The 25,199-nt window shown below is 49.1% G+C and overlaps 2 protein-coding genes across 3 annotated transcripts; both read right to left on the bottom strand.

Annotated features, from left to right (window-relative positions):
• Nucleotides 1-588: 588 nt before the first annotated feature.
• Nucleotides 589-7,189, bottom strand: Cfp (complement factor properdin). Its single transcript, XM_020179792.2, has 9 exons — nt 5,887-7,189; nt 5,650-5,800; nt 4,324-4,499; nt 3,750-3,920; nt 3,447-3,638; nt 3,087-3,260; nt 2,646-2,837; nt 2,377-2,488; nt 589-812 (listed from the first exon to the last, which is right to left on the bottom strand). Exons 1-9 carry the CDS (start codon nt 5,951-5,953, stop codon nt 650-652), a joined length of 1,398 nt encoding a protein of 465 aa, XP_020035381.1. The 5' UTR covers nt 5,954-7,189; the 3' UTR covers nt 589-649.
• A 4,598-nt stretch (nt 7,190-11,787) lies between these two features.
• On the bottom strand, nt 11,788-25,111 carry Elk1 (ETS transcription factor ELK1). Of its 2 annotated transcripts, none has more exons than XM_020179794.2 (6): nt 24,948-25,111; nt 17,474-17,717; nt 14,885-15,334; nt 13,545-13,976; nt 12,832-12,933; nt 11,788-12,747 (listed from the first exon to the last, which is right to left on the bottom strand). In XM_020179794.2, the coding sequence occupies exons 2-6, from the start codon at nt 17,681-17,683 to the stop codon at nt 12,649-12,651; spliced, it is 1,293 nt and encodes a 430-aa protein (XP_020035383.1). In that variant the 5' UTR covers nt 17,684-17,717; nt 24,948-25,111; the 3' UTR covers nt 11,788-12,648. The 2 variants fall into 2 exon arrangements, with proteins under 2 accessions (XP_020035383.1, XP_020035384.1); XM_020179795.2 differs by having other exon boundaries at nt 13,545-13,742.
• Between the last annotated feature and the right edge of the window lie 88 nt (nt 25,112-25,199).

Genomic DNA, 25,199 nt, shown 5'->3' with positions numbered 1-25,199 from the left:
GATGCTGACTCTAGCTCCTCTCTGCCCCCGCCCCAGCTCCCAGCACATCATAGCCACTTCCTCACTCCCGTCCCCCCGCCCCCGCCTCGCAGAGCTATTTCTCGCTGATAATTGTGGTGCTGGAGCTGGGCTGTTGGGAGTGGGTGGGTGCAAGTGCTCCCCTGGCAGGGTGCCAACCTTGGCCACGCCTCTGCCACTGTTCATCCTTGATGTGGATCGGCCAGCAGAGAGGCTCTGGCTGGTGGGAACTCAGGAAGCTTCGGGAAGTGGAGAGATAGCAACTAATGGGCACGCTGAGATGGCCAATCAAGAAGTGCCTGCCATAGCGAGTAGCCAATCACGAAACCCGTAGAGCAGAGCTCTGCAGAGGGACGTGCTGGGTGGCCCTGGGGCACCAGAAGGGCCGGGTTAGGGCAATGGAGAAGGGAGGTTTGGGGCTGGGCAGTTCCACTCCTTTCAAGCTGCAACCACAATGGAAAATCCTGTTTTCCACAAATGCCGTTGCGGCTTTGCTCTAAAAAACGCTGTTGTCCCATTTTTGTGGAAGGGTACAGGTTGCTTTTTTCTTACAAGGAATCTCAGAAGAGCTGGAAGAGGCTTGGTTTATTGAGGTCTGGAAGGTCGGGGGTCAGAGGGGAAGCAAGAGGTATTAGGGTTTTTCCTCAGGATCTTTGCAGGCAGGTACACGCAGGCATGGTCTTTTCTCCTCCACCACCAGCTTCTTCCCCTGCAGCTCCTCACACAGAGGCCGTGGGTTCCCCCAGAAGGTCACATTTTTCTCACCCTGACCTTCGACCATGGTTACGGTGGACCTGGGGTGTTAGTGGGGGAAATGGAAGAAAGAAGCTTAGGGAAGGCAAGAAAACATTCGGAAGCTTTTTTTGTTTTGTTTTGTTTTTTCTTTTTGAAACAGGGTCTCACTTTGTAGCCCAGGCTGGCCTGGAACTTGCCGAGTATGCTGAGTACTTGGAATATAGGTGCACCATCATCAAAGTTTTTTCTTTCTTTTTTTTTTTTTTTTTGGTGGTACTGGAGATTGACCTAAGGCAAGTCTCTGCCATTTGAGCCATGCCTCAACAAAGTCTTAATGAATGCCTGTTGTGTTTTCAACACTACTTTTTAGCTGTGATATTGGGCTATTTCTTCACCCTTCCTGTGCCTCAGTTTCCCTCACTTACACAATGTCAATAATAGTTATAATAATACCACCTCACCAGGCTGAGTGAAGCTAAATGAATTAATTCAGGTAAGTGCTTGGAATGGTGCCTAGCACATAGTAGCTCAAAAAAAAAAATGCTGGTGAATGTTGATTCACCTTCTCCCCACTCCCCACCTGGAAAAACCCCCAAATGTCTTGTCTTGACATTCAAGGTTTTGTTGTTGGGCCCAAATCCCTGTTCCAAGCCTCTCTCCCTCCCTTCCTCTCCCCCCACTGTCTTATACACACATACTTTACCCAAATTGGGTCTCATGTCTAGGAAGGTCTTTGCCTGAGTTATTTCTCCCACTAGGCAAGCCCTCCATTCACTCCCACCTGATTCTCTCAATTGGTCCTCCCTCCACTCAGTCTCTTACTCAATCAAATGCTTTATGCCTCCATTCAAAAAAGCTCTAACTTGCCTTCAGGACCCACTCTGAACCATGCAGCTGGCAGATAAAGTCCCAGATGGCAGGCCTCCCATGTAATGGGAACAGCCCACTTAACCTAGTAACTTGATCTATGTGGAAGCAAGGAAGGGAGGGCTATTTTAGCACTCTCCAACACCTGGGCCACTCTGGTCACCAATAAACACTTAGGGTGGCTAATCACCTGTGTCCAGGACCCTGTTCACAGTCTTGAAGCCAGGAATGCCTTTCCCAAGCCCTAGCTGCCCAGGAAGACCTGATCTGCTTCCTGGACCCAGGGTGAGGTGGCAGTCCCTTTGCAGTACTCTAGTCATTCCTTGTACACTTTGTCAGGGCTCTGCTCATCTAGGTCCCTTGGGGGACAGGGCTCATGGGTCTGGGTTCTGTGTGTCTGTAACTGTTGCTAAAAAGGCCGTGGAGTGCCTCTGGCAGTGAGATGTGGAGTGAATGAATGGGTGACTAAGCAACTCAAAGCATGGTGACAGAGGTCAGAGGAATGGACGCATGACAGACTGAGTGCACATGAGGATGGCCGAGTGGCTGCAGGAGTGATGGAGGGGCACAATGGCTGCAAATTATCCCCAACAGCTCCATCTCTTCTGCTTATTTTCTACCCTCTTTCTGCAGCTGGGAGATGGCACTCAACAAGGTGGGCACCTTAGACCCAGCGGTGGAAGCCCTGGTTGGGGCTAATCAACTCCCGCCTTCAACACCAAGACCCTCTCTGAGGCACACTGCCCCCTCACTCACGAGAACTTGGGGAGCAAGGCTGTGCAGAGGCGCTGACGGACACGGGTGGGGTTGGGTCCACATGGGGGTGTGCACAGACCCCAGGTACTCCATTGTGACCATGATCCTTTCACTGCAACAAGAGGAGAGGATCACAGAGTCAAAACTGGAGGTCTCAGTGGAACGGTGACAGGGAGGCTGCAGGGTCATGGGATCCACAGCAGAGGTGGAAGACTTTTGTCCCTGCCTGGGCTGCCCACTATCACAGTGTCATTTATGGGGCCACTCACAGACGCAGTTCTGGATGTTGTAGCAGTGTCGGATATCCTGGTATTTCCCAGGGCACCGCTGTCCATCAAACTTGCGCCCCCCGCAGATCCTCGTGCGTGACTGCTGGCCCGGGATTTCCTCACAGTTAATGGTCTTCATGTGTAATCGCGTGCAGGTGCCCCAGTTCCCCCAGGCTTCCCACTCCCCGTCCACTGCAGAAACAGGGGGCAAAGGGGTTCGGATCAAAGCAGGGAGCCAGTAAGGAGGCTTGGGAAGGAATGAAGGCTGTGGGAGAGAGTGGGTGCCATCAGATGTGGGGATGGGGGCTGTGGAGAGGTGGAACGGCATGAAGGCCAGGAAAAGGAGAATTAGAGGCAGGAACAAGGCCTTAGCAGCAGGAATTGGGCAGTAGAGATGGGCAGGGGGCTTTGGCATGGAAATGGTGCCTCTAAGATGCTGACCAGGGCAGGGCACAGCTGTGTTGCAAATGTGGATCCGGGTGGCATCACCAGCACAGACAGGGCCCCCATGCTGGGGCACAGGGCAACTGCATGTCCGTTGTTCCAGGGTCTGTCCTAGGCCACAGGTCACAGGGCAGGGGGTCGCAGGACCCCATGAGCACCAGCCTCCAGCCACTATTGGAGGGGGAAAGGGAGCAAGAGAAAGACCACCTCATTCCCTCCCTCAGCCCCTGGACCCTTGAGGCACACAGTCCCCAAATGAAGAGCTCGATAGCCCCATGGTCCCTGACACAACAGAGCATCTGTGCCCCAAATCAAGAGCCTTGCTGGCAAAGTGTGAGCGGCCTCATCCCTGCACACCTGGGCAGGGTGGCAGAGCAGTGCAGCCCCGCTGTTCATAGGCTGATCCAACACATGGCTTCCCGGGAGGTTGCTTGGAGGGCTCTGGTGCAGAACACTTGCGGCTGCGGGTCTCCTTAGGCTCTTGGGGTCCACCATGGCAGGAACCTGAGCAGGGGCTCCAGGGGCCCCAGGCAGCCCACGCCCCATGTGCTGTGGTTGGAGTGGAGGGATACATATATGGTCAGGCATGCTGAAGTCCTCTCACCCTGGAAGCTCCCTGCTGTAACTCTATAGACCCACCCGGTGGCTGCCCTCACTCACTGGGGCAAACCTTCTTGGTGTCACAGGCCTCTGACTCCTTTGCCTCTCCTGGGCAGCTGCCTCCGCACTTAGGGGCAGGATTACCACATACTCGCTGGCGAGTCCGGGTTCCTTTGGAGCAGGTGACAGAGCACGGCCCCCAGGGTGCCCACCCAGACCAGCCACCCATCTCTGTGGGAGAGAAAATAGAGGCATAGGATAGAACTGGAAGTCACATTTAGGATTTCTTGCTTCCTTATGTGGCCCACATCAGCTAATCCTGTCCCCACATCCTCTGTCCCCATATACCTGGCGCACCACCACTACTCATCTGGACTATGGCAGTAGCTTTCACCCCTCGGGCACAGTCTGTCCTTTTCCCAAACCAAGTCGAATGGAATTTCTCCCCTGCCCACCATCTCAATCACTCAGAAGCCAATGTCCTTACCTCCCACCCCCTCCTTCAGCCACTCTAGCCTTCTCCTCAGTTTCTCACAGCATCAGGCAAAGGCCCACCCTCAGGGCCTCTGCACTGATTCTTCTGGTTCCAGGCACTGAGTGACAGGAAGTGTGCACCCGCCTCGTTGATCCTCACCAGGACAGCATGACTGGTCCTCACAGGTCTGTAGCTGCCACTCAAGTGTCCCAGGAGCCGCCTTCTCAGGGCACTGCCCACCCCTGCCCACACAACGCCGGTGTCGCAGCTGGGACCCCTCAGAACACGTCACCGAGCAGGGAGCCCAGGAGGACCATGGTGACCATCGTGGGGACCTGTAGAGAGGAGCGTATGTCCCATCCTGTTGTGAACTGACAGGATGGTCTGTGGGACTCCAAAGCACGGGTAAGCACAGGAGGGGTGCTGGGTTAATGAGAAGGATGAGTTTCTACCACTTAGGGTGCTGGGGGACTGGAGGAAGAGGCAGAAATGCAGGAAGTGCTTGAATAAATGTCATTTCCCTTCATGACCAGGGCCCTGGAGTTACCCTTGGAAATCCCCCAAGGACAAAGCCAGGGTCACAGTAAGCAAATGTAAAGATGAGGAGCCCAGAAACGTTGCCAGAAACCCAACAGGTTGTCATCCTGCATGGTAGCAGCCAGACAGGAAGTGCTTAGTAAATAAGAGCCATCATCCCAGTGAGCTCAGACGCCCCTCAAAAATACCCTAGATGGATCCTTAACCCCCTACATAGTACCAGGTACGCTGCCAACGCTAAAAGAGATTAACTGTTGACACTATTAGGGGTCCACAGCTGCTCTCAAAAGTCCCCAAGTCCCCCATCCCCACAGTATACCTGGAATAGTGAGGGCTGTAAGCCAGAAATCATGATTAGGAGATGACAGGTAGCCTCAGGGATCCTCAAGTTGCCACCCATCCCTGGCAATGAGTCTAGTACGGAGCAAATGCTCAGTGAAGGTGACGTGTTGTCATAATTAGGGGCCAGGCACTGCCCTCAGAATTCCCCAACCCTCCTGTCCCACAGTGTGTCTATATACAGTAAGCACTCAATAAACATAAGCTGTCATCACAATTAGGGGACTGGAGTTCTCTTTAGAAACACCTGAGTTGCACCCTACCTGTAATGCTTACAGGAAGCACTGACAGTGGTTCTCAACCAGGGCTGATTTTTGCCTCTACCCCAGGGACATTTGGCAATGTCTGGAGATATTTTTGATTGTCTCAACTGGTGGGGGGAGTTGCTGCTACCAGTACCTTGGGGAAGGCCAGCAATGTTACAACATAGCCTACAATGCACAGGTCAGCACCCATATCCCCAGCAAAGAATTTTCCAGCTCCAAATGACAACAGTGCTATGGTCATGATCAGGGGCTCAGAGGCTACCCTTGGAAGTCCCAAAGAAAGAGTGAACCAAGTTCTGGGTGACAGTCCTTTTGGCCTTCCCCCAGCCCAGCTCCCCCGAACCTGCATGGCTGGCAGAGCCTACTGCCATGCTCCTGGAAGGCATAGGCAGCGTTGAGACAGCAGTCCTCCACACGTACACCTCCCCCCAGCAGGCCCTGGCACCTGCCAGAGGACTCCTCGTATTGTGTGAAGCACAGCACGGGGTCTGAGCCTGTAACAGGACCGTGGAAGGGGGATGGTCAGGGGCATGATGAGGCTGGGTGTCCCTAGGGATAGCTGGGCCCTCACCCCACTCACCTGTGGCTGGCAGGGTGAGCAACAGCAGCAGCGGTAGCAGCTGAAGAACCTGCACTTGAGCAGTCATGTTGAGCACTGCACCCTAGTACCCCTGGCAGAGGGGAGGCCAGGCTTTATGTGGCTGACCAGCTTCCAGAAAGAGGAACCTATGGCAGGAGGAACTGGGAGGGTATCATGCAGGCCTCTTCAGCTCTAACCTCTCCCTTGTCCCTTCTGCCTCCTCCTCTTTCCCTCTTCCATTTCCTGTGTCACCCTTGGTCCTGTTTTCTTTGTCACCCAACCTCCAGCACCTCATGCTCCATTTAGTTCAGCAGACTTGTAGTGCTCAATCAATGCCCCTGAACAAAATCTCACTGGAAGGGCAATGGAGCCTGAGAATTTGAAGAACTGGTTTTTTCTGGTGGTATTGGGCTTTGAACTCAGAGCCTCACACTTGCTAGGCTAGTGCTCTACCACTTGAGCCTTGCCTCCAGCCCTTTGAAGCAAGAACTTCTTAGCTGTGTGATGTTGGGCAAGTCACTTCAACCTCCCTGAGCCTCATTTCATTATCTGTAAAATGCCTGATCTTGACCAAAGTGACAAGGTCAACCTCACAGGCATGTTCAACAAGTGAAATGAATGTGGCCCTTCTTAGAGATGGTGAAGACATTGAGGAAATTGCTTCTTCCTCCATCCTCACTTAACCCTGACCTCTTCTTTCCTAAAAGTGAGGTTTCCTGAGGTCAGTATGTATGTGTGTGGGTGTGGGTGTGTGTGTGGGGACAACACAAGGGAAGTAAGAAGGGGAAGTGGCATGGTGTGGGGAGGGATTCAGAAGGGGGTGGAATTAAGGCTGTCCACTACTCTGGGCACCCTGGGAGGCTCAGCTGAATTCACCTTTAGGGGCTGAGGTGGGGTGGAGAGGGGAACTGGCTGGGTCATGTTCCATCAGAGTACTTTGGGCAGGTATCCCCCTCCCTGGGCCTATCTCCCCCTCTGTAAAATGTGCACACAGACAGCACCTACGGTCAGGTTTGCTGCAAAGACTGGGAGTTAAGATTTTTAAAAGTACTTAGAACAGTGCCTGTAGGTGCTCTGTTTAATAATCTAACATTTTTTTTGAGACAGGGTTTTACTATGTGGCTCAAGCTGGTCTGGAACTCACTATGTAGCTTAGGCTGACCTTGAACTTGAGATTCTCCTCCTGCTTCAATCTCAGGAGTGCTGAGATTACAGGTACAACCATGCTTGGCTTTGTTCAAGGTTTACTGAGCACCTATGGGATGCCAGATGCAGTTCTTGGAAATAGAAGGAACAGAGAACAGGACAGACAATAATCCTGGTCCCCAGAGGACTTACCTCTACAATGAGAGATAGGCAATAAACATCAACCCCTTCACGAGGGCCCTCCCCAGCCAGTCTTCTTGGATGGCATCCTTGCCACTCCCTAGCCCAGTGTGCATCAGAATCACTCACAGGGCTTGGTAAAATTGCAGATCGCTAGCTTCCACCCCAGTTTCTGACCTAGCAGGTGTGGAGTGGGGCTCTAGAATGTGCTTTCTTTTTTGGGGGGGCAGTACTGGGGTTTGAACTCAGGGCTTCATACTTGCTAGGCAGGTGCTCTACTGGAGTCACGCCTCCAGCCCCAGAATGTGCATCTCTAACAAGCTCCCAGGTGACACTGATACTGCAGGTCCGGGTACCACACTTAGAGAGCCACCATGCCTCCATTCTAGTCCCTGATCCCTCTTTTTTTTGTGGGTCTCATCTAGAGAAAACAACTTTACATGCTCCTTGTTTCACTGTTTAGTAATTCCTCTTTAGCCTTTTACCTTGTAGGTAAACGTGAGCTCCACAGACCTACTATTTTCTTTTCTCATAGGCTCTGATGAGTGAAATTCCAGAGCCTGCTTTAAAAACAGAAATCTTAGGTTGGGTGTGTGGGCATACACCCATAATCTCAGCACTCAGGAGGCTGTGACAGGAGGATTGTCAGTTTGAGGCCAACCTGTGTGACACAGGGAAACACTGTGTCAAAAAACAAAAAGCAATTGGGTTGGAGTGTAGCTTAGTGGTAGAGTGCTTGCCTAGCATTTGCGAGACCCTAGGCCCCACCCCCTTAATGCAAAAATAAGTAAATGAAAACAGTATTTTTAATTAACCAAAAAGAACTTGAGAGCTGGGTGCCAGTGGCTCATGCCTATAATCCTAGCTACTCAGGAGGCACAGATCAGGAGGATCAAGGTTTGAAGCCAGCCTGAGCAAATCGTTTGGAAGATCCTATCTTGAAAATACCCAACACAAAAAAGGACTGGTGGAGTGGGTCAAGTAGTAGAGTGCCTGCCTAGCAAACGTGAGGCCCTGAGTTCAAACCTCAGTACAACAACAACAACAAAAAAAAAACAAATTAAAAAAAAAGAACTTGAGACAGAAAGAAAAGGTAATGCCTCATGTCTCCTGCATTCATGGAGAAAGAAATACCATTCTACATACAAATTAAAACAAGGTAAGAGTTTGGTCAGGGGTTAAAACAGAAGTTCCTCAAGAATGCTGCTCTTGTTTTCTGGTATCCGTTACAGATGTCGTATGTTCTCTGAGAACATAAGCCTGTGTCTGAATGTGTGCTTTGAACAAAGGGGTCTTGTTAAGACTCTAAGACTTCAGCTGTTGGTGCTGTTATCTTGTGAAAACAAACTCCCCAAGAAGCTTGCAATTCTGCCTGGTTGTTTTAATCACCTGTTGCCTTGGTAATAATGTTATAATCAATATTTCCTTTGTTTCTAAACTGCATAACTACTCCCAGGATTCCCTGTGGATGAGGACTGTCGGCACTTTTTCTCCCATACACATTTAGGTATTCACATGCTTTGGCAGGCTCCTGATTCAAACAAAGAGTGAGAGTCTGGTCTTATTTAATTATTACATTACTGCTTGATATCATGTATTTATCTTTCTCGTCAGACTCCTTCACTGAGTATCAGCTCCACAAGGGTACTTTTTTTCTTTTTTGAGACAAGGTCTCACAATGCAACCCAAGCTGTCCTTGAATTCATGATCCTCCTGCCTCAGTCTCCTGAGAGCTGGGATTTTAGGCATGTGTCACCATGCCTGGCAATGGCAGGTTTTCTTTTGTTTGTCAGCTGCTGGGTCTTTGGGACATTAGATACTGAATGACTCACTAACTGAAACAAACAAGACTTGAGATTCTGTTAAGGGCTATCGCGAACAGTATGAGTTAAGAGATAAAAACTTGGGGCATCATCTTGAGTAAATCATATTTCAAGTTTTGGGACCAGCTAAGACCCTCTCTAGAGGGTACAAGAGAAGGAAGTCCCAGGCAAAGCCCAGGGGAACCCAAACATTTCAAGTTTTAGAGAACTGAGAAAAGCTAGTTCAGGGGGCTAAGCAGGTGTCTGCGCAGGGAGAGGACAAACAGATAAAGGCTTTTCTCCTAGGCCTGGCCTGTTCAATCTGTGGTCTCTCAGACTCTGTCTCAATTAGGCTCAGTCATTTTCTCTCACATTTTACTTATTTAACTTCTATTCACACACACACACTTCTGTATGGCCAGCATCTAGTCTCTTATGAACAGGCTTGTATACATACTTGATCACACAGCCTCTGACACTGTCACTCAATCAGGAAGTCATTTTCTCTGCCATTGATCCTCCAGCCTCACTACAGCCTCTACTAACAGTTTCACACACACAATCATGTTTTACAGCCTGTCTCACTAGGTCAATACTGCTAGTACTTTCTCTCAGCAGTTCTTCACATACACACAAATACGGTCACACCATCTCATCCCAAGAGCCACTTCACTTGGCCTGCTATTTTTCAGTCACCACTAACTAGTCTCTCATGAAGCTTCTCATACACACAAAAATCACTCTTTCCTTTTCCTTCTCACTTAAGCCACTTATTCACACCCTTAAGGGTTCCCGATTATAGCCTCTTAGTCTCTTCCGAGGACACGCACACATGATCGTAGTGTCTCAGTCAGTGTCTTCCTCACCTAGTCCCGCATTTCCTTTCAATCAGCTTCTACCACCGAGTCCTTGAGTCACGGCCTTTAATAAGGTCTCTTTGGCAAAGCATTTCACAGATATGCACACAATCAGTTTCTCAGAAACTGGCTCACTCGCTCATTCTGTCTCGCCATCATTTTCCCTCAGCCCACTTCCGATATACTCGGCCACTAATTCCCAATTGCTACTAGGCTCTTGATAATTCTCATAGTCAGTCTCTCTTGTCCCCATCAGTTGTGAACACCATCATATGGTATGTTGTCAGAGACATGTGTGCACAATTATGGCCTTGCAAGTTTCTCACCCACCCTGGTCGCTTAGTGTCTCATTGGCTCAGTCTCATTTTCTGCTTTTCTTTTCACGAACTCCTGGTCTCTGATTTAGTTTTATGACATGTCTCATGGACTCTCATATTCTGACACCATTAGGTTGTCAAGTTTCTCTCCGACAGTCAATGACTTCAAACCTTGGTATCGCTGGGAGCATGAATGGTTCTCTTTTCTCTCCTGCACAGTTCGGCGGCCTTTTCGAGGTGTTTTGATCCCTCAGTCTAACCAGGACTTGTGGAGAGACTGTAGTTGCATCTGTCCACAGTCTGCCACTAGTCTCAGGTTTGCACACATATGTACACAATCACAGCCTCTCAAACTCCCCTAGCTACAGCCATTCTGTTTCTCCCAGTCTTTACCACTGTCTCATGAAACGTTTTCATACATGTTCTCGTATCTTGGGTTTTAGTCAACCTCTTAGGCTCATAGCCACTTTATGTCACACTATCAACTTCTCACATGTACACGCCCATGATTTCAGCTGACACTTCAGTCACAAGCCAGTTCTCAAATGCTGAGTTGCTGCTTAGGTATAGTGAGATTTCTTAACTACACATGGTGCCTAACAAGCTCCATCAGTTTCCCGTCCACATGGTCTCTCATACATGGTTTTGGTCACTTAGTCTATCTTGTTCGCCATCAATCATGTCAAACACTGACCAATCTGTAGTCCCCATTCCTTTCTCCTAAACAATATTTGGTACATACCATTTCAGGGCCTTCTACAGCATCTTTTTGTTTGTTTGTAGACACAGTCTTACTATATAGCCCAGGCTGGCCTTCCACTCTCAATCCTCCTGCCTTAGTCTCCCAAGTGTTGGGATTATAAGCGTGAACCACCATGCCTAGCTCTTGGCACAGTATTTCAATCATTCAGTCTTAGTTGAGTTTCTGCAACACAGTCACAGTTTTTCACAGACACATTCAAATTTTGTGGTCACAATTCTGGTCTTGCTAGCACACATACACACACAATCACAATTCTCCAATTTCTCACCACACCAGTTATCAATCAGCAGTGTCTACTACTGCTTCTGACACATGCCATCATGCTGCTTCTCTCACAATTAACCTCTACCTCACGCCCTCATCGCTCTTCACACTCAGCTCGTCTGGACGACGTTAGGGGAAAAAATGCCAGCAGCCTTCATCAACACCTTTAAAAATATATATTTACAGGAACAATTCCCCATTCTCTGGGACTCTTAGAAAAAAAGGTCCATTTTGGGGAAGTAAAACAGTGGAGACGAGTGTAGCACCGTCCCCCAAAATCACCAACCTCCAGGTCTCCAGGCCTGGGCTGGGCCAGTGCTGACAGGAGGTGAGCCCAGGAGTCTTTTGAACCCACATTCACTAGCCTAGAATTTAGAGAAGACCGGCTTTATGTCCCCCATTCCTCCCTCCCAACTCCAGGGACACTTAAAGGGTCCTTTGTACCCGCCCGCAGGAAATTGGGGGGCTGGGAGGGAGGGAGCTGAAAATACATGTTCGGTATCAAAAATAAACACTTGGGGGCTGCAGGAAGATTAACCCCCAAACCCCTTCCTTCCCACCCACCCACCCATCAGATACAGGAAGAGATGCCTCCCTTTCCCCTATTGAAAAGCCCCATTTAAAAATAGATTATACTATCAAAATGGCAGGGGGTGGGACACAGGGAGACCTGGAGTACTGGCTAGAGGGGCCCCCCAGACGGGGACCAACCCCCAAAGAAACCCTCCATTGGGAGGTAACAGGCAGGACCCCAGGGAGTTTGGCAGACAAAGGAATGGCTTCTCGGGGGAGAAGAACAAAAGGGAACTGTTCCTCCCTGGCCAAAATGTTGGCTGAGAAAAGGACAAGCTGTCTGAGAGAAAGGTGGAGGAGGTGGAAATGCCTATTCCAAGGGGGTGATTCTTCCTTGACTAAGGCTTCCAAGCCAGTAAACCATATAAATTCTTCCTGGACCCTTAGATATGGCCAGGAATAATAAAACAAAATAAACTAGTTCTCTTACCCACACCCCAGAGCTCCCTCATCTCCCCAAGGGCAGGCTGAGAAATAAATAAAGAAAAGTCCTTCTCATGCCAGACCCCGATTGTCTTGTATTGGGGAAAAAAGTGGGGAGATGGGGGAGATGTCTTAACCACCTCCTAAAAAGGTTAAGTCAGACTCCTCCCAGTGGCCTTCAAAAAATAAATAAATAAACCGCCCCACCACTGAAAGTAGGAGACGCGTAAGGGCGGCCACTGGGGAACTGACAAAGGAGAGAAGTGTGTGTTTTCAGCGGACGAGTTAGTGAGAGACCCTTCTTCCCAAAAATCCCCACCCTATCACAACCACAGTACAAGTTTGTCAGCTGAACAATGTGTATCCTTGAGATGGCTGGCTGGAGGGAAGTTCAGGGGAATGGATGGAGTGACCCCAGAAGGGGGTGGTCGTGGCAGTCATGGCTTCTGGGGCCCTGGGGAGAGCACCACGGGGGTCGAGAGGCCATCCACGCTGATGGAAGGGATGTGCACCTGTGCGCTGCCGCTGGATGGAAACTGGGGGCAGAAACAGGGAGAGGTCAAGGATGGGGGCCACACTAACACCTCTCACCCTCTCCAAGTGGTGCGAGAGGATCCTACCTGGAAGGAGAGCTTGGCCGGGCTACGGGGCGCGATCGGACTCAGGGTGCTCCAGAAGTGAATGCTTGGGGGCAGCGAGCTGGGTGTCAGCAGCACCGGGGTCTGTGGGAAAGGGGTGGTCAGCGCTCAAGTGAGCAAAAGACAGGTGTGGGGAGATGGAAGGAACCTGGCCTCAGCCCCACAATCTATTTCTCACTCAGATTTCCACAATCACTTCAAAAGTTCACAGATCTAGATGTAACTACTAAGGTTATGCCCATGATATCTCTCAAACTCTACACACACACACACACACCCTCCCAACTTCTTAGAGCCTACCTCCAGTTGCTGAGCCCTCACTGGGCAAGACCACCCACCACATTCTATTTACTTGCGGCTCTCAAACCTCACAAGTGACCATTCCAACAGCTCAGGGTCAACTTCCAATTCTTAGGTTCCCCCATAAGCAAATCTCAGACCCCAAAGCCTGGCTCAGGTTCCTTCAGTCCTGCCTACCTAGAAACAGTGGCCACAGAAAGTCTCTGGACTCCTTCAGTCCCGCCCCTCAAAGTCCCCATCTCTCCAGCCCAAGCCCCAGCCCAGCCAATCAGGCTCGAAGGCTCCACCCTCTTCAAATTCAACCACATTCGCCCTCCTCTAATTCCTGTCAGTCACCTGCCACGCGCCAATTCTGCCTATTCTGGCTGCCAGCCACACCCTTCGTAGGCACTCACCAATGTATGCGTAGGTAGTAGAGACGGCGTCAGCGCCGGCCCTGGCGCCTGCAGACCAGAGCCAGTTCCTGATCCTGGAGTCCGTTCGGGTCCTGGTCCACCCAGCAGGCTTGGGCTAAGTGGAAGCTCCAGGTCCCGGGGCTTTCGGCCCTTCTGCGGCTGAGCGATCTCGGTGGTGGAGGCTGAGAGGGTGCCCACCTGTGCCGTAGACTCCGTAAGGACTGCGGGCAGCCGCGCCAGCAAGCCCTCCGTGGGAGGGACTTCCGGCTCACCCTTGATAGTTTCCGGCGCAAACCCCGCCTCCCCTCCAGTTTTCAACTCTTCCTTGGGCCCCTCCACTTTCACTTCTGGGGGTAGTGGCCGGCCCAGACCTGGCTCCACATTCAGTTCTTCCGATTTCAGGTTTGGGGCCTCGGGCGGGGTCAGGATGACCTGGGAGAGGAGTGGGCACAGAGGGGATGCATAAAGATTGTTGGGGTAGAGAACTTTTCTCCCGTGGACTAGCCAATTATTTCCCGAGGAAGACGGGATATGGCACTTGGGGGGATGATTGTACATCAGGGCAATGTCCTCCAACAGGACTTCACGGAGGGGGCCTTCCTCTGGGACAGGTCCTCTTGGGGGCAAGGGACCTGGTGTGAGACAATCGGATGGGAGCTGAACCCAAGGGGAGACCACCCTCATTCAGGAGAACAGTGGTTCTCCAAAATTTACAGACCAGCAGCATCTGCTTCATCTGGAAACTCATTAAGTATGCAAGGTTTGGGGCCCCTCCCTAGACCCACACAAATCAGAAATGGTGTGGGCCGCAGCAATGTGTGGCTTAACGAGCCGTCCAGGTGATTCTGATGAGCGCTAAAGGGTGAGAACCAGTGTATTAAATACATTCAAGGGCACTTACTACATGTTGAGTTACTACTAACTGCATCAGACTTTCCCTCTTTCTTCTCAGGTTTTGCATAACTCCTCCCACCTCTTTCTACAGACAGACTTCTGTGGCCCTCCTTCCACCACTATGTCCTTTAACAGGACTTTTTTTGGTGGTACTGCGGTTTGAACTCAGGACCTCACACTTGCTAGGCAGGTGCTCTACCATTTGAGCAGCTCTGCCAGCCAGCCGTTTTTCTGTTGCGTGTTTTTGAGATATAGTCTCGGGAACTATTTGTCCAAGCTGGCTCTGATCCACGGTCCTCCTGATCTCTGCCTTCTGAGTAGCTAAGGATACAGGTGTGAGTTACGGGGGAGCCCGCCTAACAGGACTTCTGTGTCCTTTCTCCCACCAGTCCCGTGTCTCATTCCTCTTCAACCTCCTTACTTAATTTCCATATTCCAGTACTTACTTGCAGAGGCAGGCCAGCCTCTTCTGCTTCCAGGCAGGCCTCCAAGGGGTTTGGACTGGCGCTCCTGCTCCCTGAGGGGGGCGCTGCTGCTCCTGCAGGGGTGATGTTGGGGAGCACCGAGGCAGGCCGAGGATGAGGGGGTGGCTGTGGCTGTGGCTGCAAGGACTGAATAGTGAAGGTGGAATAGAGGCCGGAGCGCATGTATTCATTCCGGCTGCTGCGTGCCAGAGCGCCTGGGCCCGCTATTCCTGGAGTTTTGGGTGTGCCTGGCTTTCCAGCCACAGTGTCCCCGGGGGCAGCATGTATAGCAGCGGGGGCCACAGTGGCCACAGCAGAGGCGACAGACACCTCAGGCTGGGGTGTACAATCCTCTGTGGAGCACCCTGCAACCTCAGGATAGGACACAAACTTGTAGACGAACTTCTGGCCGCTCACCTTGCGGATGATATTCTGGAAAGGGAGGAAACAGAACTAAGGGCCTTAGAGGAAACGGACAGGGTGTTAGGAAGGTATTGAGGGGTCTTTCTTCCTACTTGCTCCCACTTTGCTCATGTCTTTTTCAACTTGTGCATTTCACCCTTCTCTCTGATTCCCGTTTTTTCCCCCAGATTCCCATCTCTGTTCCCCTCTCCACTTCCTTCCCCTCCTCAATTCTTTAGTCTCCTTTCCATCCAAATCCCTCAAAGTCTCCTGTCACTCTTCATAGCCATCTGCCTGATTCCCTGACCCCCAATGGCTCCACTTCCTATTTAGGGGAGTAGATGAGGACCAAGAAACAGGGATTATTAGGGCTTTGCAGACTAGCTAGTGCACTAAGACAGGAAAATGAAGTACCTGATATAAATATTAGAAGAGACTAAATTAGTGTAGATGAATAGGCTGAACCATTCATATAAAGGATTATTTTAAGCTATTCACACAGATGTGGAACATGGCAAGTCACTACCAAGGACAGAGTGAGGTCTCATTATAAATCCTGGTGTGGCGATTTAAGTTAAAGCACTAAGAAAATGAAGTAACTGACAGCAACCAGACAGGAACATTTAAGGTGTCAGTATAAATACTGGGAGGAGGACCTCAAAGCTGGCTTAGGTGGTTTCCAGAACATGTTTGGAGGTATTTCAGGACATGTCTGGTCTGGAAGGTCTCAGGGATGTTCTGGTGACCTCAGAGAACAGAATGAGGTAGCCTCATTAATACTGTTAAGTAGGTTTGAACTAAAGGAATATGAAAATAGAGTGAATGCCATAAATTATTAAGGACATGAAACACAGGTCTAGGGCTGGGGGGGGGGCACTAGGGAATTCTGGGGGAAGATCTTAATGCTGGATAAGATCTTGTGTTTCTCAGAAAAGGAATGAAGGGAGATATTCGTTAACATTGTTTTGGATGTTTACATGAAGGTAGTAATAACTGGTATAAATATTGGGGGGAGAAAAAATCCAGGTGTGGTCTGAGAGACTGAGGAGACAGAAGGAAAACCTAAAATTTTAGCTGTAGGAATAGGCAATGAAATAAAACAACTGAAATAAATATTGAGAAGGACCAGTGTTGCTATGGGAATCTAAGAGGATGGGGTGTGGAGCTGGCATTACATATGCTCTTCTAGAGGCTTTTGCTAAAGGAATAAGAAAGGAAAATAACTGATAAAAACATTAGGGGTTCCAGAGACTAAAGTAAGGAAAGGGTTAGTACAACACTGTCAAGGTGGGTTTTGATATTAGGATTACGAATGTAGAATGTATCACAATGAAATCCCCTTGTATTATTAAAAATGTATGATAAATCAAAAATAAAATAAAAAATTAAGAAAGAAGAATGTAGAATGTTCTGGAGTAAGAGAAAATTATGAAATAACTGGGGGAGCCCAGCACAGGTCTAAGGGTTTCAGGAACACAGTAAGGACTAGTCATTACTAACAATGCTTTCAAAGTTTTGGCAATAAGAATAAGTGACAAGAATGAAATCTGCAGGGAATGGCAGGTCAGCATTGCTTGGGGAATCTCAGAGAGGGGATAAGGAGACGGTTTTAATACCGCTGTAAAGGTCTGAGCCAAAGCAGTAAGACAAGGAAATAAAGCAACAGAGATAAACGTTTGGGGACTCAACATTGGTCTGAGTGTACCAGAGGATGAGATAAGAAACGGCAAATTTTGGCCAAATACAGTGGCTCATGACTGTAATCCCGGCTAATCAGGAGGGGAGATCAGGAGGACTGCAAAAGTTGGTGAGACACCATCTCAACCAATAAGCTGGGTGTGGTGGTGTGCATCTGTCATCCCAGCTACACAGGAGGTATAAATACAGTCCAGACTAGTTTGAACAAAAGCATGAGACCCTATTTGAAAAAAAATAATTAAAGCAAAAGAGGGCTAGGGGCATGGCTCAAGTGGTAGAGTTCCTTCCCTAGTAAGTGCAAGGGTCTGAGTTCAAACTGCAGAATCACCCCCTCCCCCCAAAAAAAGAAAGAAAAGAAATGGTAACTTTTAGTACTATTTTCAAAGTTCTCACTACAGGAATGAAGATGAAAAAAATGAAATTTCTGATACAAATTTCAGGGGGTCCCAGCCCTGGTGTCAAAGGCCTTACCTTGTCATAGTAGTAACGCAAGGCCCGGCTGAGCTTGTCGTAATTCATGTTGGTCTTGTTCTTACGCAGCCCCCATAGACGGGCTACCTCCTCTGCGTCTACCAGCTTGAACTCCCCACCATCCCGTGAGGTCCAGGAGATGATGTGGCCATTGCCTTGCTCTCTCAGCAGCTGCAGCAGAAACTGCCACAGTGTCACAGATGGGTCCATCGCTGGGCGAGCGCTCACGCCATCCCAGGAGTACCTGAAGGGCAGACAGCTCAGACTGAGAGGCTATGGACAGAGGATGTGGCAGGGAACAGCAAGAGGATTCCTTTCTTGTCATCTTGTTCCCAGACCTTACCACTATTCTCTAAACACTCTCAAACAAACTTCTAAGCTCCCCAGTCCAGCTCTGGATGTCCCCTGTAATGGGATATGAAGATTGTGAGTGTATTATGCAAGTGAGGCAAATGTGAATCTGGATAGTGGCAGAGGGCAGGGGAAGACTGTGGTTGGCATAGTCACTCAGGTTCCAAAGATGTCCATATCCTAATTCCTGGAACCTTTGAGTATATTATGCTACAGAGCAAAAAGGAACTTCGAGATGAAAGCAAGGTTACACACCTTAAGAAAGGAGATTATGCTGATTTATTTGAGTGAGTTCAATTTAACCATGAGAGCTCTTAAAAGCAGAGTGAGAAAGAAGGAGAGCTCAAAGATGGAACTGCAGATGAGGCAGGAGAGATTCGAAGTGTGAAAGGACTCAATCTGCTATCACTGACTGAAAACAGAGGAAGGGGATCCAAGCCAAAGAACGTGGGCAGCCTCTTAAAGCTGGGAACAACAATCAGCTGACAGCCAGCAAGTAATCAGGAACCTCAGTCCTACAACTCCAGACACTGAATTCTGCCAATGACCTGAATGAGCAGGAATGAGTCTACCCTAGAGCCTCCAGAAAGAACCACAGCCCTACCAATACCTTCATTTTAGCCTGCTGAGACCAGAGTTGGGTTTCTGACCTACAGAACTATCAGATAATTTTTTTGAGATGGGGTCTTACTATGTAGCCCAGGTTAGTCTCAAACTCACAATTCTGCCTCAGCTTCCCGAGTGCTGAGGTTACATGTGTGTACCATCACAGCCAGAAAAATGTGTTGTTTTAAGTAGCTAAGCCTGAGATAATGTGTTACAGCTGGACTAAAAAATTAGTGCAATACCTCTCACAGACCCTTATAATTGGTATCTTCTACCACAGCAGTGTCACATTTTTTAGGAGATGGCTTTTTAGCGGACCCTTGCACACGCTGTTCATTGCACGTGGGACTCCCTTTCCTCTGCTGAGTTGTTTTCCTCATCTTTCAAGTCTCAGCCCAACAGTCCTTTCCTTTACGAAGCATTCTGAATCTGAATACCTGCTCTCTTGAGTTCCCCCACTCCTGATCTGATCTGTGACTGTCCCTGTTTATTTTCCTTCTTCCTTCCTTCTTCCCTCCTCCCTTCTCCTCCTCCCCTCCCCTCTCCTCCCTCCCTTCCTTTTTTTTCTTTTTGTAGTGCTGGGGATCAAGTCCAGGCCCTTGTTCATGCTAAGCACACTCTACCACAGAGCTACACCTTCAGCCTGTCTCCTTGATCACAGCAGTAACATTTATTGACCGCTTAATACATATCAGGCACTGCTCTAAGAAGAGAGGCAATCTGGCCTACAGGATAATCACCCAGGCTCTAATACCAGATTTCCAGGGTTTGAATCCTAGGTCTGCCAGTTATTAGCTGACTGACACTGGGCATATTCTTTAACCTCTATGTACCTCAAATTTTATCATCTGTGAAATAGGGATTATTAATCATTATCACGGTGTGGATTAAATATAATATGCCCTGAGCATGATAAACTCTAAGCAAATAATTAGTTTCTAATTCCTTATCCGTTTGTAATTCTTTTGGTAGCAAAACCAGATGTGAAACAAAACAAGGCCCTTTCTGGTCTTTATTGGCCCTTGCCTAGTGTGGATGTTCACGCATTCTGCTGCAGAAATCTGAAAGTAGTTGATGACAGAGCTGGCTGAGAGTGTTATGTAACATATCCTATGCGCACCATGCTACCTTTCTAAATGAAAAATTCAAAATTCTGAAACACATCTGGCCCTGGGGGTTTTGGATTAGGGCACAGACTGTTATTTTTATAGACATTGACCCATTTATCCCTCACGCCAACTCTGGAAAGTACGTATTCTTATTATCACTAATTTATGGATGAGACAGCTGAGGTATACAATGTCCAAGTGATTTTCACAGGCCGCACAGCCATAAGTGGCAGAGCCTGCATTTGGATGCAGGCAGCCAGCTTCCAGTGGTCTAAGCTTTTAGCCATCAGACCAATGTGCCTCAACTCATGTTCCCTCTCAGCATGGCCTTCAGAGCATGCCTCCCCATCAGTCAGCCAGCCAGCCCATCACTGCTCTTTCCTAAGAGCAAAGTGTAAATAAAACAGAGCCTTATTCCCTGGGGAGGGAGTTTGACCTTCATTCAATCAACTGTCCACCTGGCTGGGATTGCTGGATTAAGAATAAACCTAAATCAGATGGTTTCTAAGAACCTCCCTCAATTATTTATAGTTTCATTCTTTAATCTGCAACAAGATATACAATATGATCCTCCTATGTCAGAGCTAGTTCCAAGCTCATTTAGACAACACAGTCTTAGGCAACTGTCCAAGTCAGAAAGCCATGGAGTGCCAGACTAGAGTCCAGGCCTGGGAGCCCTCACTCAGTTTATAGGGAAGGCAGCCTCTTTTGGATGCCCAGAGTTTGGTGTGACTCCTGGTGGCGAAGAGAGGCACTGCTACTGGTTCCTCTGAGCTGCAGCAGAGCCCATCAGCTGAGTGAAAGCATTGCAGGATTCTCCCAGTTGGCCCCTAACAAGAGCCCTGCAACCTGCCTTGCTCAGACGAGTTTACTTCTCTTCATTTATCACCAAGCAAGCACTCATGGAGTGCCATCGATGGGCCAGGTGCCAGGGAGACAGCCATGGATATACCTGCTCTAATGGAATTCCCATCTTAGTGGGGCAAACAGATAAGAAATGAGGTAGGCAAGAGTCTGACAGACATTGACAGGGGCTATGGGAGGAAAACCAAGCAGCCAAGGAGCTGTTCTTTTTTCCAAGGGCAGGCACTGAGGAGTGACTCGGGAGCAAAGAGCAGGAGGAGGTGAAGGGCTCTGAGGCTGAGTGCCCAGTAGGGTGGAAAGAAGTAAAGCCAGCTGGGTGGAGGGGGGCAAGGCAGGGAGGGCAGGACACAAGACCAGATGGAGGGACTCGGATGCTAGCTGAGATAGGAGCCACAAGAGGGTTGTGTAAAGAAGGGTGACAGGCTGTAATTATGGTGGGGACAGACTGTTGGGGTGAAGAGGCTACTGTCATGGACCAAGTTAGAGACGGCAGCAGCAGAAGGGCCAAGAAGTGAGTTCTGGCTAACATCTGAAAGTAGCGCATAGATTTGCTGAGACTGCATGGGAGTGAGGGTGAGAGAGGAGTCAGGAGTGATTCTAGGTTTGATGCCTGATCAACTAAGATGGGAGCATGAGGGTGGGGGGAGAATGGGTTTTGAGGGGTAAGCAGAAGGCTGGTTTCAGAGACTCATGAGATACTATGGGTACAGTATGAATAATAATTTAAAAAATACAACCCAGGCATGCAGCCCTTACAGTGTGCTACACACTAGTGTTTCTCTCTGTGTCTGTCTGTCTCTCTCTCTTTCTCAGGATCTCAATATCTCAATATGTATCCCAGGCTGCTCTGGAACTCACGATCCTCCTGCTTCTGCCTCCCAAATACTGGGATTACAAGTGTGCACCACTATGCCCAGCTCTGCACACTGTTTTAATCATTTAATCTTCAAACCAACACTAAAGGATGGGTATTATTTTCCCATTTTCCAGATGAGGCAATGGAGGTACAAAGAAGTTAAGTAACTTGCCCCGGGTCACACAGCTAGATGCTGGCAGAGCTGGGATTGACACTCAGGTGGTTTGCCTACAGTCAGCATTCTTAACCATTCTACACCATCAGTTCTCAATGAAGAGAACCACTGAAGGTTGGACCCTCGAGGGTGACAAGGATGCTACTCTACACACAATAAGTGGGGCAGGGTTCCCTAAGGGCATTCAAAAGGCTCTGAGGTGGCCACTCTGAGCTACCCAAGGTTCCCAGGAAAGTTCCCACCTGAGGTATGTGCTATTCTTCCTGGGGGGAGGGGAAGCTATCCCATCCAGTCAAGTTCCAGTAACTCCCAGGCAGAATTACTTCTTCCTCTGCATGTTCCAATGTACTAACTTGTTTGCCTTTGCTAATTTGTTCTCTCTGGGCCTTCAGCCTTGTCCTCCTCTGCTCTGTTCTGTCTGTGTGGTCTGGAGCAAGTTAGTAAAGCTCTCTGTGCGTGGTTTCTCATCTGTAATATGGGGATATTTTACTCTCAAAGTAAAATAGTCTCAAAAATATACCTACCTTCGAAGACTTTTATGAGTATTAAATGGGTCAATACATGTAAAGGATGTGGAAAAGTATCTCTGGGACATGGCAGACCCGCAATATACCAGTCATAAGCTCTGTGTCATCCTTCTCCCTCAATCCTATGTATCACAATGGCCTCTGTGACCTCGTCTTCTACCCCTCCCCCCACCCTGCTCCAGCCACACTGGCCTCCTTAATGTTCTTTGAACACAGCAGGTAAATCCTACCTCAGGGCCTTTGCACTGGCTGTTCTTTCTGTCTGGTACACTTATTATGGCTCCCTCCCTCATCTCCAAGTGTGACCTGCCTCATACCTACTAAAGATTTCAACTACCCCAATACTCTATTCCTATTTGTCTTACTTTATTTTTTCTCCTTAGCACTTACCTAATACACTAATTTACATATTTATTTTTTAACGTAGTTCGGCTCCCTCGCTTTTAATAAATATGTGCGTCACAAGTGCAGGGATTCCTGCCTGTTTTGTTTTCCCCAATCTCTAGCATGTAGAAGAATGCTTGGCACTCAGTAAATGTCTGTAAATATTTGAACAGTATTAACTAACATCTTAATTAGTTCTCCTATTCCTTCTTCATCTGTTGCCCATGCTGATGTCTGAGATAATTTGTCTCCATTTATTCATGCAATAAATTCTTCTTAAGCACCTACTGTATACCAGGTACATTTTTTAGGTGCTGAAGGCAGAGCAGTGATTAAGCCAACAAAATCTGTAAGTGTTCACGGGCCCTCCATTCTAATGGGGAGAAACATACAATACACAAACTGTACAGTGTGTGAGACAGTGATAGAGAGCAAAGGGGCAAACAAAGCAGGGAAGGGGCCTGAGAACTGCTAGGTGTGCAGGATCATATAGTCAGGGGGACATTGAGTATTTTTTTTACACAAACAGCATCCTTAGAAACATTTTTATACATGTGCCTTTATATAGTATATTCCAAGCACCACAGTGTGGCAAACACATGCTTTACTGAAATAACACTCTCCAGATGCAATGAAATGAGAGCAGTCTTAGAAACATCTTTTCTATCTGCGCATTTACAGAGGGTATTACATACATCACCCTTCTGTCAGCACATCCTTTTGATAACATTTACCTTATTCACACACAAATCAACTGGTATTCTTGGAAACATCTTTACAGGTGTCTTTAAGTAGTGTGTGCCCTGATCACAATGTGAACACATTCTTTAGAGGTTGGCATTTGAACAGGATCCTGCAAGGCCCCATGCAGAGATGCAGGAGGAGTGCTGGAGTAGAAAGAATAGCCAGTGCAAAGGCTCTGAAGTGGGCCTATGTTTGCTGTATTTGAGGAGCAGTGAGGGGGAGGCCAGTGTGGCTGGAGCACAGGTCTGGGGTGGGGAGGTGAAGGAAGGAAGGTCAGAGAGGTGACTTGTTTTATGAACTCACAGGTACTTTTTTTCCCCACCACTGGAAGGGATTCTAGTTCTGACTCCCCCATTTTAGCAATGAGGTAACAGGTGCAGGGAGAAAGTGGTTAAATCATTTATCTAAGGTCACACTGATGCTGGGACTGGGGGTGGGTGAGTGAGTGCTGAGACCAGGTGTGGAATGGAAACAGTTCTACAGGCAGAAGGAACAGAAGAAAGAAAAGCCTGGAGATGGGAACTAATGTGGTTTTTAAGGAATGGGGCCTCATATGGGGTGCAATGAAGTGAAAGAGGGTGCCTCAAAACGTTTCTGTGACCTGAGTACTTACTGAGGTCACCTTTGAGAAAGACACTTAACCTCCCATGTCCCTGTTTCCTCAGTACCTGTTTCGCAAGGTTGTCATGAGGAGTAAGAGAGCTGGTGAATAGAAAACACTCTGGTATACAGCAGGTGCTAAATAAATGTTAGTTCCTATTGGCACTTCCATCAGTATCACTAATGTATTTGTTTACTGTAGTGAGGCAGAATGTCTTGGTGGCTCAGAGTGTCCATAAGGGAGGGTGCTCTACAGCAAAAAGCCCTGGCGTCAAGTACACAGGCTGATCTAGTAAGAGATGAGGGGCAGGGAAAAGAGATGGGAAATGCAAGCACTGAACTCATGGGAGGACACGGGGTTTGTGAATGCCAGCCCTGAAGTATTAGGAAGCCAATGAATAGATCCACTACAGAGGGAGGGGGATATGTCTCATCTAGAGGAAAAGAGAGCAGAAAAGCTTACTGACTCCTGAACCATAGCGGAGGAGAAGAAAAGCCATGACACGATGCTTAAAACGAGAAAAGAACAGGACAAGGCCATGGACTGGGCTACTGAAAATGATCAAATAAAGCACTAAATGGACCCGCTATTAGAAGGCTGGGAGAAGCACAAGGGCTGGAGTCTACAAGTAAGGGAGGAAAGTTAAGAGGAATGGACTGCTAACTAGGGGGATGTGAACACAGCATGCAGACTAATCCATGTAAGATTGGGGGGATGTTAAGGCCATGGACTGATGCAGGTATTGAGGAGGCCAGAATACATACCCAAATGGACTCACTGATAAAGAGGGGTGTGGGGGTTACAGTGCCACGGATTGTTTCACTACAAGGAAGAGAAGGGGTGGAATACAAACAAGGCCACAGATGGGTCCCCTGAAAGTTGAGGATAGGAGAAATATAAACACTTACACACACTTACTATTAAGGGGGTTGGCCAATGCCACAGACTGGCTCCTGTAAGTGGGGGTGGGGTGGGGTGGGAATGAACAAGACCACGGACGACTCCACTGTAAGTTGGGGTGGGGAGAAATATAAGATCGCAGACCGATCCATTATACAGCGGGAGAGGGAGGTCAGGACACGATCAGCTCCACTACAAGGGAGGGAACAATGCACACGCAGGTCCACTAGCAGTGGTGGTGGCTGTGGGGAGTCCAACACCAGCAGGCCACGGGCCAAGCCACATCCTCCGCGCGGGGGCGGGAAGGATACGTGGGGTCACGGACGGTGCCCTCCACCCTTCAGGCCCAGGACTCACCTGTGTGTGGCGCGGTGGCGGCGTTGGCAGCTCCGGGGGGCGGGGGCTCCATACGCAGCCCCACCGCCCCCCAGGCCTGGGTTCCGAGGCGGCAGCGGCGGCGGTGGTGGCGGCGGCGGCACCTAGAAGCCGCCCCTGCGTTTCCCCACCGCTCACGTGGGTCCGGATGGGAGGAGGAGCCGAGCATCCCGCCGCTCACTGATTGGCCAAAACGCCAAGGAGCTACCGCTCAGCTTCGGAGGCTGGCGGGGG

Source organism: Castor canadensis, chromosome X (assembly GCF_047511655.1).
Source record: "Castor canadensis chromosome X, mCasCan1.hap1v2, whole genome shotgun sequence".
Taxonomy (NCBI): domain Eukaryota; kingdom Metazoa; phylum Chordata; class Mammalia; order Rodentia; family Castoridae; genus Castor; species Castor canadensis.
This window is presented reverse-complemented; position numbering and strand designations above follow the sequence as displayed.

Bases quoted from the DNA above. Each gene is read 5' to 3' on its own strand.
- Elk1 (XM_020179794.2), bottom strand. From the start codon at position 17,683: ATGGACCCATCTGTGACACTGTGGCAGTTTCTGCTGCAGCTGCTGAGA. The intron at 12,934-13,544 runs GTGAGTGCCTAC...CCTTTCCCACAG, and splicing joins TACTACCTACGCATACATTG to ACCCCGGTGCTGCTGACACC. The intron at 12,748-12,831 runs GTAGGATCCTCT...TTCTGCCCCCAG, and splicing joins CGGCCAAGCTCTCCTTCCAG to TTTCCATCCAGCGGCAGCGC.
- Cfp (XM_020179792.2), bottom strand. From the start codon at position 5,953: ATGACTGCTCAAGTGCAGGTTCTTCAGCTGCTACCGCTGCTGCTGTTG. The intron at 3,921-4,323 runs GTGAGGATCAAC...TCTCTCCCACAG, and splicing joins GGACCAGTCATGCTGTCCTG to AGATGGGTGGCTGGTCTGGG. The intron at 813-2,376 runs GTGAGTGAGGGG...CTAACACCCCAG, and splicing joins GCCTTGCTCCCCAAGTTCTC to GTCCACCGTAACCATGGTCG.